Source organism: Chinchilla lanigera, unplaced genomic scaffold (assembly GCF_000276665.1).
Source record: "Chinchilla lanigera isolate Chin_1 unplaced genomic scaffold, ChiLan1.0 scaffold00027, whole genome shotgun sequence".
NCBI classification, from domain to species: domain Eukaryota; kingdom Metazoa; phylum Chordata; class Mammalia; order Rodentia; family Chinchillidae; genus Chinchilla; species Chinchilla lanigera.
Window position 1 is genome coordinate 1,961,497 of NW_004955428.1, and position 15,590 is coordinate 1,977,086.

Here is a 15,590-nt window from a genome sequence, read left to right on the forward strand (position 1 = left end):
TTTCCCTTGACCGGGAGGCCAAGATGAATATATCCAGCTTCTGCTGAGAAGGCCAAAGCCATTCCTGTGCATAACCATTTCCAGTATTTCTATTTCTTTGCACAGGCTTAATGAAGATTTGGCTGGAGACTGTGTGAATATGTGCATGTAGTTTTAAAGAAAACTAATACACTTTAGGCTGGATTTAGACACTGACGCCCGTTTCATGTAGATACTGAGGATTAGTGGTAACAGCTGTCATCCTCCCCATTTGAGGAAAGACTGAGGGAGAAAAACAGACTTTTGTTCCAAGGGTGTGTTTTTGCGACTCTGAGGGAGAAAAGCTTCCACCAAGCCTGAAGGAAAGTGTGTCCTGGGTGAGTGGATGGTTGTGGGGGTTCAGACAGACAAGGGGCCAGCGGGAAGAAGCCTCTGCCAGGTCTAAGGTGGGGACGAGGAGCTGTCTGGCTGTGGCCATGGCCTGTGAGACGCGGCACTTGCTCTTTTCCTCCATAGGCACCTGAGTTTGCTCTGCCTTTGGGAAGGACACCACCTTCTGTCATCGATAAGGGCTTAAGGGGCATTTCTTAAGGGTCCTTGTGAAGGAACACAGACAGTCCCTGGGCCACTCCACTGAGAGCAAATTTTTACAGCTTGTAGTTCACTCTCTCAGTTCTGGGAAGCCACAGTAATGGTTCCTTGTGCAGTAGAGGTTTTTGACTCGTACTGTCTCATGGAAAACAAACCTAGAAGAGAAAGGTGTTGTCTGAAGGACTCTTTCGGTAAGTCTGAGAGATCTGAGCGATAGCCTGTTCCCATCTCCTTGGGCCTGGTCAGCCTCAGGGGTAGAGATTGATGAGCTTATTGGCTTGTATGGATTATTTCCTTAATCTCCTGTTTTTAATAGCTAGTTTCACCATACTTTTGTAGTTTATTTTTACCCTTTCAAGTCACCTTGCTAAAAGGGAAGGGATAGCATTGCTTTGTGCTGCCCCTTAGATCAAAATATTAGCTAATTTTTAAAAAAATCATTGGGTAAAAGAATATAAACAAAACTTAAAATGTAAAACTATTAGAAATATGTCTGAGGCCCTCCTAAATATTCACTCAGAGAGCTTTTCATATGTCTTATTCATTCTCTCTCACTTTAGTTTTAGATATCAATTTCTTTCACATTGTCAACTTTTAACTCTTTCTGTTGATAGGCATTAGAAGTTGTAAACAAAAATGAAACTTATAAAGTATTACCAAATTACAATTACATGACAAAATATTATCAATGCTATGTTATCCAATCATTGTATTCTACTCCTGAGCTGATTTTCTTTCACCAATCTATTTAATAAGGTACAGAATGAATCAGCTTGGGTGTAATTTCTCTGCTTATCTTCTGAAGTAGTGATACAACTAAAAAGAAGAGAAAGGACAAAAGAATATCAAAGATGGAAAATTTAATTACTTCTAAATAACTGATAATATATATAAGTTTCTGTAGCATTTAACTCTGAAATTTGCAATTGTGCAGATAAGACACTAGTAATCCAAGTCCCCATGTATCATGCCCCCTAACCACCTTGGAATATTGGTGTCTGCTTGAGCAATAAAATATTATAACGCATCCTTGCCCTTCGCTAACAGAAAACTTGTAAGTTCACTATAGGAAACAAACATTTTCAGGTATTATTTGTTAGATTTAATAATTAAAGCTTCTTTTAAAAAAAGAGTCTTGCCTCATGAAAAAAAGATGAGAATTTTTTAAAAAATGATAAATGATGTTTTTAGAAATGAAATGCTTCCTATAACCTGGTATGTCTTCTTGATCTTGACCTTCAAGAGGCAGCACTGTGAATATCAGGTGCAAAGGGAGTGTGGGATTTGGGTCAGTCACATCCATATTACCCTGTATCATTTTCTGGAGTGGCATCTGCCTGAAGCTGTTGTTTTTCGTGGTACAGGAGAGAGCAGGATGAAGGTCCCCGCTGCTCTTGCAGGCTGGGCTTGTGTCACCCTCTGCCTGGCTTCCTGCTCATCTGCCTTTTCCCATGGTGCCAGTGCGGTGGCCTGTGAGGACATGCAGCCCAGACATGTGGGAGCCCAGCCCCAGCGCCCCAGCACCCACCACATTTCCATCCACGCCAGCAGGTCTTCCTACTCACCAGGGGACCAGATTCCAGGTATGTGTGGGAGAGGCTTCGAGAGAAGCACAGAAGCCCCAGAGAACCGGTGGGATATTCCACGCTGGGAGCTTCCTGAAATAAAATATGGCTTAGACCTAAGAAGCACTAATTTGGCCAAAAATAAACATGAAGTTTTTGTGTCATGAAAATGACAGCATAAGCTGGGCATGGTGGTGCATGCCTGTAATCCCAGCACTAGGGAGGCTGAGGCAGGAGGATCGTTGTGAGCTCAAGGCCAGCCTGAACTGCATGGCGAGAGGCTGTTTCAAAAAGACAAAAAAAAAAAAAAAAAAAGAAAAAGAAAAAAAGAGAAAATGGCGGCATAACTGATCTCTATACTGATAGTAATCTAAGAGAACACAAGTGATATGATTATGAAATATTATCTTCTTTTCAGAAGATATGAGTGTATTGTGTCCCAGAGATTACCCTAATACATTGGCACCATGTATCATGTAAATGAGAAAACTATACTATTTTCTTATTATGAAACTAGCATTCATCCATCAGTAAGCACTGTAAGGAGATGACGGATATGATAATTTGCTTGATTATAGCAACCATTTCATTATGTATAGCAAGACATCATGCTATATACCTAAACTATTTACAACAAGGTTTTTAAATAAAATACAGAGCTCAGTGATAGGCTGCATGCTTAGCATGCTTATGTCCCTGGGTTCCATCCCTAGCACTGATAAATAGACAGATAGATAGAAGATAGATAGATAGATAGATAGACAGACAGACAGATAGACAGATAGCCAGCCTCTGGTCACTTCTAATTGTTCTGTCTCTATCAGTTTGCTTACTCTTAGTGTCTCACATCGTGGGGTGATACAGGTCTGTCATTCTGCCTCATTTCACTTGCTTTTTTCAGGGTTCCCCAGGGCTTTAGCGTGCATCAGGGGCAACTGCATTTAAATAAAGAAGGTTGACCTCAAAGAGTTGGTCCGGTGCCAGTGAACAAGGATGCTAGTTTTACCACAGTTCTATTAATACTGGTTATAATCGCACATTTTGATATTTGCCAGTATGATATAAAAGAGTGTCCTCTTTATAATTGCTTTTTGAATTATGATGAGCTGGTTTTATTTTCCATTGGTGTCCTTTCATCCTTTTGGGGAGAATCATCTTTTTAGTGGCTCACCTTACCTCTGTATGTTTGGCTGTTACAGATGTTGTAAAGACTTTTCTGAGTTTATCACTTGTCTTGACTTCATCTAGCATCAACTAATCTTAATAATACAGCAAATTTTATTCACCTTTTCCCATATGGCCACTACATCTGTTTATAGAGGCATTTCTAACTCTAATATTTTTTAAAAAAGAAAAAAGTATATATTTCTCTGATTTATTTATATTTCATGTTTACACACTTTTGAGCCCAAATGGAATTTATTTTGGTGTAAAGCAGGACCCCGCCTCCCAAGGAATTGCTCACTTTCTGGGGAAGGCGGGGTCTGAAGCTTTCCGTTGAAAATACCTGCGTGAAATCTCTACATGGCCTGAGTCCCGCGTGTCCCCTGCCCCTCTGTTGCAGTGACGGTGAGAAGCAGCCGAGATTTCATGGGCTTTCTGCTTCAGGCTCGGAGCGCGTCTGAGCATCAGACAGCTGGCACTTTTGTCTTCATTCCCCCTCACTCCAGACTGATGACGTGTCTTGAAGAAGCCGACACCGTCACCCACGCGGACAAGTCTCCGAAAAGAAACCTCTCGTTCGTATGGAAGGCCCCTGCCCTGCCTGTGGGGGACATCAGGTTCCTGTAAGACAGAATGCTGTTTCTAAGCTACAGAGCCCGGTCTGAGGATTCAGCGAGGCTTTTCCTTTCCTTCCTGTTTCTCTGTCCCATTTCCTATATAATCACCTCAGAAGGAGGCCCTGAGGGTGCTTGAAGCTACAGCACTAAAATGGCATCAGGACTCCACCCTCCCCCTGGCCTTGTCCGATCCTCCCTGGGTACTGAGAAATCTTGGTCACCAGGAGCCATGAGAGAGACAAGGTTCACGACCCACACTGGGGTGTCCTCCATCCCTTCCTGAAGCCCCAGGAGGGCAGCAGGACAAAAAAGGGAACCCCTGGCTGATGCAAGATTGCCATGTATGGCCCAGTAAGTAGCTTAGAAGCCGTTGTCTCCAAGTCACAGAAAAAATAGCTGAGCCACCTGGTTGGAAGCCTCCTCTAAGCCACCCTGCTCTTCCTTTTCCCGGAATCCTCGCCCATGGTACCAAGAACTGAGTCTGGAAGCCACATATTCAAGGCCCAAACCATGCCCATCACTGGTTTCTTGATTCTCTGGGTGACCTCAGCTACATTAGTCACACTGTGATGACAGCCTTCTGAATACCAGTAGTGGGAGGATGACATTGCCAACAATCCCTATCTCAGGGAGAATGGGGGAGGGGTCAGTGGCACAACATCTGTGAAAGAAATTTGTACGAAAGAAAGGCATTATGTACTTAAGACATAGTTTAGAATGTTAGTGATTCATCTTTAATCTCCAATAGCATCTGTGATTACCATACAATCGCACGGCTGTGCATTGGAATTATGAAATCTTTAACGAATGATGCAGTTGACAGTATATCAATACCAGCTAATAATAAAATTGAAGAAGAAACCTTTTCTTTGAGTCTAAACAGTTCCAGACAGCTTTTAGTTCCCGTGAAAATAGAAAATTTCTTTGCGGTACTGAGGATTGAACCCAGGCCCTTGAGCATGTTGGGCAAGCACTGTACCACTGAGCTAGCCATACCCCTACCCTCAAGTGAGAATTTTGATGCTCATATTTATCCAGGAAGAGGAATTTATTTGTATAGAAACCTCTCTTAATTACTTTCGCCTCTTGAGTTCTGGGTTTTGGGGGTTGTTTTTGGAAGAATGAAGTCCCACAAAGGGAAATAAAATAATCTCTAGTTCTTCTATTCATTTGGACTTTTGTTCTCTCTTTGCTATTAGGATGGCCTTGGGTATTACTTAGTGGAAACTAAATCCCTGAATTACTCTGTTCTCTCTTTTTCCACAGATTATCAGTAGTCCAGTCGTATTTCGTTTACTGGGCAAGGATTGAATCGCCCATTGTATCACAAGAGACACACACCAGCGCCTACTTGGATGACCTCAGCAGCTTAGAGCCTGGGTCACTGGTGCCAGCCCTTGGGCAGAGGCGGGGCTATCATGAGGAAACCACCCCAGGTACAGCTCGCCACCATGTTCATTAGCCTGCTTGTCGTTATTACTTTACAGTGATCTGTTTTCACATACAACTTTGGTACTGCCAGTTTCCTGTCCTTGCAACACAAGCAACAGACACCCGCCTTGTCCTGTAACCACCATACCTGGGGCGGTGATAAGCTGGCAGTGAGAGAGAGGGGCTCCTTGCGGTGAGTTCGAGTTTGACACAGCAAATGTGCTTTGTCTGGCTCAACCTAACAAATTAAGTAGGGCCCTGGGGTGGACGGTGAGAGCTGCGCTGCAGAACCAAACAGCACACATCTTCCCCGAGTTTGCAGGTCTGCACAATACTTCAGCTGTTTTCCTTCGACCCCTGAAGTGACGCAGGGCACACTGAAAAAGAAATGAGCTCTTTTCTTCTCCTTTTTTCAAAAAAGCAATTTTTATTGTTCCTTTCCACAATACACAGATAGTTCTCTGCAGCTTGGGGTGGAGAACAATATCAGAAGAGTTTCTCGTTTCAATGGGAATCAACTTTTTCCTGGGTTACCCCGTGATTTTACACTCCACTGGCCTATGAGCTTCTGAAAGAAGACACAGAACAAAACAAACAAACAAAAGCCGAGACTGCAAGGGAAAGTTTGCCCTGCTTGAAAATTCCTGCCATTGGGACCCATTCTCATTATCCATTTCCAGTTAAAGGCTGAGGACAGATGGACTCATTCAGACATCCAACTGCTTGCACAAGTCTGATCCTCACCCACTTAACCCCATTTTCTTTCTGTAATTTCCATAATTCTTTGCTGATATGTTAAGACCGGATTCCAGCAGGAACCCCTGCCTCCTGTCAGTCTAGGAGACCCAGGGACAGAGACAACCCCTGGCTGCCCTCTCTCTCCCACCTTTGCTCAAAAACCTTTGTCTTCTTCTGTTGTTCCAACTCAGTGCCTCCAGCTTTTCCACCAAGACACTCTGAGAGTTGGCTTGCAGGAGACCCTTGCTTGAAGTCTCCTATTTTATTTTATAACAACTTTATGCAACAGTTGTTATAGGCAACTGTTGCACTGCAATCGCAAACAGAACCGTGTTTGTGGAAATATGGATAGTATTGAAAGTGAGGCTTCTGCAGGAAGTGTCACATTGGTCCTTCAGCCTCTTGGGTGCCTGACCCACTGGGTGCTTTGAGTCCACCCTGGGGTCACATATGGCAGTCTCAGCAGCCAATGTGCCTCTGTGTCTCTGCTCCTGTGCCTCCCCTTTGGACATGCCCTGCCCAATAATTTATATAAACTCTGGTGATTCCCCAAAATAATATATAGTACTTCGCAAACATATCTGCCAGTGGACCCTTGGGACATTTTGGGGTCCTGCTCTCCCACTCTAAGGTATGATTTACTTTTATATCTCCATGCTTTTCTTCTGACATCTCCTCACATTAACTGTTCCTTGGGATGATCCACAAAGCTTTCGATGTTCAGTCCAAATACCCCTGGATGAATCTTTTTCTCATACGTCCTTGGTAAACAAGTGTTTTGGCTCACTCAGGAAACGGAATACTTTAGACTAGGCAACTCATAAATAACAGGGAGCTGTAGCTCACTGGTTCTGGAGGCTGGGAAGTCCAAGATCAAGGTGCCAGAAGACTTGGAGTCTTGGAAAGCTCTCTCCCTTACATATATGCCTTATATGTGTCCTCTGGCAGAAGGGGTGAACAAACCCCTCAGGCCTCTCTATAATGGCATTAGTCTCAGAGGGGTCTGCCTAATCATGTCCTAAAGGCCCTACCTCTTAGACTATTGCACTGGGGATTAGGTTTGTCATGTGAATTTGGGGGACACATTCAGAACACACCACCAATGTATTCAGCTTCTTAGCTCTGGTATTAAGGTACCATCTCAAAATTTCAGTGATTGAGCATGTAAGGATCTCTCCTCCCAGGTTTGAGTTCAGGCACAATGGCAAACCTATATGACTGCTACACCCACAGCCACCACTACAATGTCATGCACTAGAGGTTCGGTTGAAATAATCACGGGCGCTCAGAGTTTAGGCACAAATTCCACACTGTTGCTGTGTATGCAGGTTTGGCTGCTTTATTTCTTCACCTTAGTGTTCTGAATGATGAAAGCATTGGAATACAGGGGCACTGAACATTGTCCAGAGAGACTTCTGCCAACGTGGTTCCTATTTCTGTATTCTGATTGTTATTGTGGTTGACGCTCAGCGCAGGCTGCGTGTGCCGCGCACTGTCATGTTTCTATGTCAGTGACTTCACGTTGCCCCTCAATGGTTCTATACCCTGGGTACCATTATTGGATCCACTGTGCAAGTGAAGAAACTAATGCTCCCGGAAGACTTCCCCAAAGCCAGGAAGAGCAGAGAGGCACACTGAACTCAGACAATAATCTAATTCTAAACTTGGCACTTGCTTGCTGCCCTGTGGGCAGCTATTTCTGATGCCCTGGGCCCTCCTCCTAGCCAGTCACAAAGGGGAAATCAAGGGCAGTGATTTTGTTTTTGCCTATCGGAGAAACTCAGGTCATTATCAGCACCAGAGAAACTTACAGTGTTCATGTGGCAGAAGACCAAGGTCTTCTAAAAATTTGTGGGATTTAACTTTTAGGTAGAAGTAGTTTTTTGAAGAGAGTAGAAATATACAGTTGTCTACTGGTTTCTGTATTCCCTGTGTGGTTTGGCTGTTCAGAACACACAAGCCCAGAAGGGCCAGGGACTTCTTTTAATACATGTAAGAAATGAGTATTTTGTTGCTTTGTCAGGGCCTTATGTTACTGGGCAAAGCATCTTTGAGTGGTTCACATTTAGTGATTATCCTTAAGGCTCACTAGAGTCCCCACTGTTATCATAGTTGTGTGTACCAATCAATGCAGAGAAAAGGTTCTTGCTGTCTCTTTGTGGCTTCTTTGGGTCTCTGTGTAGCTCCCAATGCCCCTCTCTCTTCCACAGAATGCACAGATTCTTTGCCATTGCTCTTACAGGAGCTGTGGAGGAGAACAGCCTACATCTTGCTCCTACCAGTCCTGTGGTGATGAAGTTGCTTGCGGATGCCCAGACTCTGACCCCAAATCCTTTGCACACAGCTACTGCAACCAGCATCAGCCAGGGGCCCAGTGGGGACAGAAACCCAACCCTAGAACCATCACTGGATATCCATAGGCTGGAAAGGCTTGTGGCACTCAGGTGAGTCTTCCCAGGGGCTCTTGCTTCTAAATCAAGGACCGGCAGAGATAATTGGTGATGGTGGGGCCATTTGATCCAGGTGGTAGGAAGACTTAATTTGAAGTCTGACAAAGAAAGACCTTAACCATTTTTATTCCTTTTCCTTTCACTTTATTTTTTTTAGACATATATGTTTGCAGCACATAATATTCACTTTCCTGTTACAGAGTTGGTACATGGTCATAACACATTTTAATTCTTTTTTCATTCCTTTTTCTCCCTTCCTTCTTCTTGTCTTCTACCTTTTGATCCCCTTCCCCATTTAAGAAAAGTCTATCTCCCTACTTCCTATTATCCTTCATTTTGTTCTTTGTTTATAATTTGGGTTTCTCATATAAGAGTGACCATGCAATATTTAAGTTTGTGTGTCTGATTTATTTCACTTAACATTATGGTATCAAGTTGCATCCATTCTCCTACAAATGATTCACATTTATCTTTTTTTATAGCAGAGTAGTACTCCACTAAGTGTAAATACCACATTTTTTTAACCATTCATCTGTTGATGGACATATAGCACACTTGGAAGATTTAGCTATTTTGAATTATGCAGCCATTTTTATTTGTAAGTTCCTGAAACACCCTCACTGTAGCAGGGCTACTGGTCAGAAGAGTTGGGTATGATAATTACCCAGGAGAACTGTATTGTGTTGGATGGAGTGAAGCTGCTGAGATGCTGCTAAAAATAAAGTATACTAACAATTTTAAAAATATATTTATAATACAATGTAGAAATATATTTTATACAAACTAATAAATGATAGTAGTTAGTGAGTTCTTTGCTACAATCCTCTCACTTCTGCCCCATCTCTACCCTCTGGAAATCTGATTCCATCACCATAAACAAACTGGTAGGAAATACTGCTTCTAATTCATATATTTAGTGATTCTTTCTTAGATCTGCTCTCTCCCTAGGACTCAAGGTGACAAAAACTTTAATTCATTGGAAACTTGCCTGTCTTTGGGTACAGATGAACAGGTAAAAGTTTGGTTTGTGAATTGGGGTTAAGGTTGGCATTTTGGCTCTGGAGTGGGAAGCTCCAGGCTGAGAAAAGAGCTATTAGACTAATAGTCAAAAGTCAGATTGAAAGCCAGGGCATGATATACACAAAGTATCTCTGCACTAATCAATACCAGCCTTCCCATTCGATGCAGTGTCTCCAAAGTTACTGGCAATTGAGGAAATTGATGGTTTTAGCAATGTGTTTCTCCACTTAGCCTTGGTTAATAATTCCTCCTTTCTTTCCCCCTGCACTCCTCCTTCATATCACTGGCCTCAAAATATATATGGTCCCAGAGGTTAGATCAATGGACAATATAAAATATACATGTGCAGTGATTTAATCTTTCTTTGAAGTCTTAGAAGAAACACCAAATAAAACATGGCATAATATTCTGTCTTAAATTTTTTGGAACCTACAGTAAGAGTAAATGATCCCTCCTGCATAAGTCCTACCATAAAAGACACTCAAACCTTTAGCCATCAGAAAGGACACAATCCTCTACATGGGCCTGGAAGCCCCTTAAGGACTATAACTTTATTGTTATAACTCATTTCCACACTGTGTGGAGTTTCCATTAGCCACTCTGTCTCCATTGATTACAAGTGTGTGTTTATCTACTTGGGCCTTTTACTCTGAGCTCTTTTAGGAGGATGCAAGAGGCAAGAGCTGTTGCCTATGTTATCTCTAAAGAACACAAGTCAGTTGCAAAGTTTAGTGGCACATTGGAGGGAAGATCAGCCCAATTTGACTCTTTTTCTCTTCTCGTTTCTAGGACAAGGTGGTGGCCTCTAATAGGACCCTGATGATGCCTTCTTTGCACACTGTGCATCTTACCAATCCCCAGCATCACTGGTCCTCCGAGGCATTCAGAGGTCATGGGACTGGGGCAGCCAACCCAACTCCTGAGTTCCACATCTCTAGCATTTCCAGGCTATCTGCCACTGATGGCCATGAAGAGGAGCCAAGGCCTTCTGCCAGCTTCCTACCCAAGCCGAAACTCCAGGAGGCCAGAGTGGGCAAGGGGACTGGAGGAGCTGGCATGGGACACCCTAGCAAGCCCAACCCAAGGCTTGAAGTTGGGCTAGAGGAAGACAGTGCCCCTTTGGGGATCCAGTTCACAACTCCTAGACTGGGGCTTCTGCTAAGCCTGTCAGCAACTCTGGGCATAGCCCTGGCTGCTGGCCTTTGCTACCTGTACACTCATTATTGCCACAAACAGAGAAAAGTGTCCTTCAGTGAGCCTGCTGCAGGCGCTATTGTCAGGAGTGACAGTGGGGAGACTGTGCATGTCCAGAGAATTGGGGAAAACAGTTTTGTCCTGGTTCAAGCGGAATACAACTGGATCACCCCTTCTGTGGGTAGCAAAAAAAAGAGTCCTCTGAGAAGACCCTCATGCCATGCCCCTCAGTAGCCTCCTTAGGTCCCATGGAGTGTCTCAGTCAAAACAAGCTAATGAAAATTCCTGATGAGGACAGAGACTCCCCGGGCCTCCTGTCAGCATTCAGTTAGGGGAGGAAGTAGCGAAAGGACAGGTTTATCAACAAAGGGAGTTCTTCCCGAGCTTTGTTGTCTTAACATCTGTAATTTGGCTTCTTTTTTTTTCTTTTTGCAATTAGATGTTCTGTTTGAAGAGTTAAATTCAACACAATGAATATTATATAACCCTCTCATTAACTAGACTCTTGTGGCCTAAGCTTCCTCTGTTGCCTTAAGGAACCCACTGAAATAGAAAGTCTGTCCCTCCTCAGCGTCTCAGCCTCATCTCTTCTAACTCTTTGAAAAAAAAAAAGTCTGGTTTGTGGTTCTTGTAAGAAAAAAGAACTGAAGCCTTTACCCCTGTCTCTCCAAACCACCCTAAAAGAAGTTTTCCTTTCAACTGGAGTTTGGAAACCAGTTGGATCTCTGACTCAATACATTAGGTGAATGCAAAGGTATTCAGTCTTTTTGGAAAGGTGGTCTAGAAAATCTGTCATGGAAATGGATCCAAAGCAAGGTCAGTTTTAGAGAGCTGGCTGGAACACATCTTTGGGAAAACATACATGCAGCACAAGGCCATAAGCCCCAAAGTGGGACAAGCAACTTCTCCATTAGGTGTAAATGGATCTGGGGCCTCCCGTCCATTTACACTTTGGTGGGAAGACTTGTATTTCCCAACAGCGAGAAGGCACATTGCCTTTTGCCAAAGGTCAGGCTTAAAATATTTTACCAGCAAAGTTGGAAGAGCCTTTACTTATCTTCTCAAGAAATGTCAGGAAGAAAGCAACATGAAGACTATCTGTTCTCATATCTTTACAAAGATCACTTTGATTTAGCAAATGTTCCACAATGGTGCTGGACCGAGAGGCTTGAATATGACTGTTAAATATGTCCACCTAAAATAACACATTGGAATTAGTGAACTTTCCAGCGGTTAGAACCACCATCCCTTTTCAAGTAGAAACAGAAATTGCCACATTTGGAAATGCTATTCATTTACTTTGTATATAACTCATAGAAGTAGGATGCTAGAAATTTTGCATAGAGTTTCACATTTAACCTTCACAAGAACACAATAATGAGGAATGAGCTCATTGATTTTTCAAGAAGAGCAAGGAATTTGTGACTCCTCTTACAACAACAAAAATTTTTTTTAAATTAGTTGTGTGGAAAAGACACAGTGTGTGGTCGTGTTTTTCTAGCTTACTTTAACCTTAAGGCTCCTGCCTCTTGGATCCTGGACCAGTGTGCCAGTTAATCTTCATTGTCAGTTTAGATGGATTAAGAGATTCCTGCAGAGGTGACTGGATTGAGAACACTGACCTCATCAGTGGATTTACCCACCCAAGAGTTTATAGCTGAATGGGCTCTTCAGAGGTGAAGTGGTGGTTGAAGGAAGTGGGTCATTAGAGGCATGACCTTGGGTACTATATCTGGTCTCTGACCCCTTCCTTTCTGGCTCTTTCCAACCCATTCTGATTCTCATATTCCATGAGAGGAGCAGCTTTCCTCTTCCATGCCCCTTCTGCTATAGTGTCTCTGCCTTGAAGCCTACCAGCCATGGACTAAACCCCTGAAACTGTGAACCTTAATAAACCTCTTCTCCCTTAAGTTGTAGTTGTCAGGTATTTTGTCTTAGCAATGAAAAACTGATCAGTACCATGAGGTACCGGAGTTCCCAAGCTTCAGTGATTAAGCACAAGTAAACCTAGGTAATTTAGGTGTCCACACATGAATGTGTCTTAGGAATGCTGGGGAAAAAGATGTGCTGTCCTCCCAGTGGGGAATACAGATATCCTTTGTAGATGGTCAGCCCTCCTATAAGATGTCCTTCTTCCCAACAGTGAAAATGAGGGATCCCAGCAGTGGTATGCTCTTGTTTGGCCCCATCACATCAGAGCCAGGTGTACCACATGTAACACACCTTTCAGATCTTCCAATCCAAGAGGTTATTTTCTTATGTAAACAGACTAATTTGGTTATTTATGCTGTAGAACAAATTATTCTAAAGCCCAGTGATTTGAAATAACCACTACCATCATTGCTTATTATCTTTCATGATCCTGGAGTGACCTGGGCTCAGCTGGGCAGCTTTTCTGCTCCTTGTGTTGCCAAAGAACTGGAACATCCAAGATGGCTTGCTGACATGGCTGGTGGTTCATGTTGGCTGGGACTGGGACTGCTGATGAATGTGGGAACCAATCTGGTTTTTCTCTTTATGCCTTCTACTACCACAGTAGCTGATTCTAAGAGTGAATGTTCCTAGCACACATTCCCATAGGTGCAGATCTCTCTTTTTTGTGTGTCAGTTCATCTTTTACTGAAATATTTTCCCTTATGCTCCTTAGCTCACTGAACTCTTTCCCCTACACCACTGTGATGTCATCTGTGATGTAGGAGGGGAGTGGCCATTGACACTGCAGCACAAAGACTAAGAAGTGCCTAGGATCACTTTAATGGTTTCAAAATGTTCTCCATCTAAAGATCAGTGCCACATCTGTAAGGCAATGTTTGTGATCTTGTTGAAAGTGATATTTTCACAGTGCTTAATCTTTTTTTTTGTTTGCTTCTTTCTGTCGCTTGGTGGCTCCTTGTGGGCTTTGATAATTAGGACAGAAGCCGAAGGCACTGCATCAGTCTGAGCCTACCTGTTCTGAATGGCCAGTTTCACTGTAATCCTCAGACCCTTCCAGTCACCAGTTGACTTGGCAGTGCCGTCACCCACTTTTTTTGGAGTGGCTGATCTTGGGGGCCAGGACAAACACAGCACCAATGGGTACCCCTCAAGTATAAGACTTTGTTTTTTGTTTTTTTTTTTTTTGTACTGGGAATCCAACTCAGGACCTCATGTTTGCCAGGCAGGCACTGTGCCTCTGAGCTATATCCCCAGCCCAAGTATAAGACTTTGATCTTGTTGGGTGTGAACTTACGCAGCATGGTGGAGGCAGCCTATGTCGGATGAATCTGACATGACTGAGGAAAGTTGCACCTTGGCTTCCACTGAACTGAAAGCTTCAGGTCTCTTAAGACTCAGTACTGGCAGACACATAGTTTTACATCTGTTACCCTCTACTGTCACTGCTGGTCACAGGACTAACCTTCATTATTGAAAAGCAAGGACAATAGACTTTACCTTTGATGGGTGACATGGCAAAGGATTTTCAGCTATCTTTAAATTACTACAGTTTGTGGTTAGACTGCTGACCTGCCATGGGAACTTATGGTAGTGTAGAAGGAAGAACCATTTAACCCTGGGGGTGCCCTAGGTCATTTTTCCTGCTGAACATCAGAGGGGATGAGAGAAATCTCCAGATTCCAGGGAAAGGCTTCTTCTCTTCTCTAGGTAGTCTTCTGCCTCAGGCAAACAACAAGGCAATGCAGAAGGGCTGGTTAAATCTCTGAGTCTCAGCTTCCTCATTACAGAAAACTGGATCACAGAATTATTCTTCTGGCCATAGGGTACAATCTACTTGCAACTAACCAACCAATCTGACATGCCACTGTTAATGTCATACTTCAGCTGTGATACTGTCTACATCTAGCCCCTTTACAGAAAGTCTGTAACCATCAAAACAATTCCCTTTCCATAACAACTTCTTCATTATTAATCAAAATTATTGTATTTAAAATGATGTTTTCCTGCAGTGCCCACTCTCCACCCCACTGCCCTGAAATTTGGGGCACTCATGCCACACAAGCTATCATGGTAGTCACTGGCTACAATCCCTGCTGTGTATCAGGTATTTTTACCGCCACATTCTGACTGAACTCCCTTTTAGGAAGGACAGTTGGAGGCCACAGACCTGTGGTCCAGGAACATGAAACCCCTCAGTGACCGTGATCTTGAAGGTCATCTAAGCCTGGCCTCAAAGATGCCTCAGAGGAGAGTGAGTAGGAAGTGTTGACTTGATTGGGAGGCTGTCACCAAAGCACAAAGCCATTAAAATTTTTAAAAAGCAAAGGACTCAAAATGTAACATCTGAAAAATTTTTTTTGTAAGAACAGATATAGAATTGTTCAGCACTGCAACCTCTTGGAGGGAAGGGGGTTTGAGGCTAAACACTCATTTAAAGGAAAATAATGGAAAAGCAGTTGCTGGAAGCTCTATATTTTAAAGAAATATTTTTACACTGATTGCGCTAATTTAATAACCACAGGTTGGGAATAAGAGTGGACCTTAACCTTTTTACATTTAAAGACTATTTCTGATACACTCGATGAATTTTTCCTCACAAATAAAATTTTAGTAAATCGCAGTAATGCCGAACTGTACCTTGGCTGAGCTACCCCACCTTTGAGGCTGTCTCCGTTAATTTGCTGTTACAATGCTTGTTTTCTTTTTAAAAAAAATTCTAATTAATAGCAACAAGAACAAAAATAGGTCACTGAGCCAGTAAATATTTAAACAAGTGTCACAGTTAACTTGAAAAGTTGTCTGTGAAGAACTGACAATTTATGAATAAATTACAGACATTGGCCAGACCCTCTTCCTGTTTTGAACTTCCGGTATTAATCATCAATCCCAGTCTTCCTGGAATGCAG

General features: G+C 42.9%; 1 protein-coding gene across 1 annotated transcript; it reads left to right on the forward strand.

The window, feature by feature from the left end:
* The first annotated feature begins 1,939 nt into the window (after positions 1–1,939).
* LOC102010393 lies at positions 1,940–12,649 on the forward strand. The gene is made up of 6 exons (XM_005386840.2): positions 1,940–2,153; positions 3,700–3,922; positions 5,183–5,352; positions 8,328–8,529; positions 9,484–9,547; positions 10,345–12,649. Exons 1-6 carry the CDS (start codon positions 1,946–1,948, stop codon positions 10,981–10,983), a joined length of 1,506 nt encoding a protein of 501 aa, XP_005386897.1. The 5' UTR covers positions 1,940–1,945; the 3' UTR covers positions 10,984–12,649.
* The last annotated feature ends 2,941 nt before the right edge of the window (positions 12,650–15,590 follow it).

Bases quoted from the DNA above. Each gene is read 5' to 3' on its own strand.
- LOC102010393 (XM_005386840.2), top strand. From the start codon at position 1,946: ATGAAGGTCCCCGCTGCTCTTGCAGGCTGGGCTTGTGTCACCCTCTGC. The intron at 2,154-3,699 runs GTATGTGTGGGA...CCTCTGTTGCAG, and splicing joins ACCAGGGGACCAGATTCCAG to TGACGGTGAGAAGCAGCCGA. The intron at 9,548-10,344 runs GTAAAAGTTTGG...TCTCGTTTCTAG, and splicing joins CTTTGGGTACAGATGAACAG to GACAAGGTGGTGGCCTCTAA.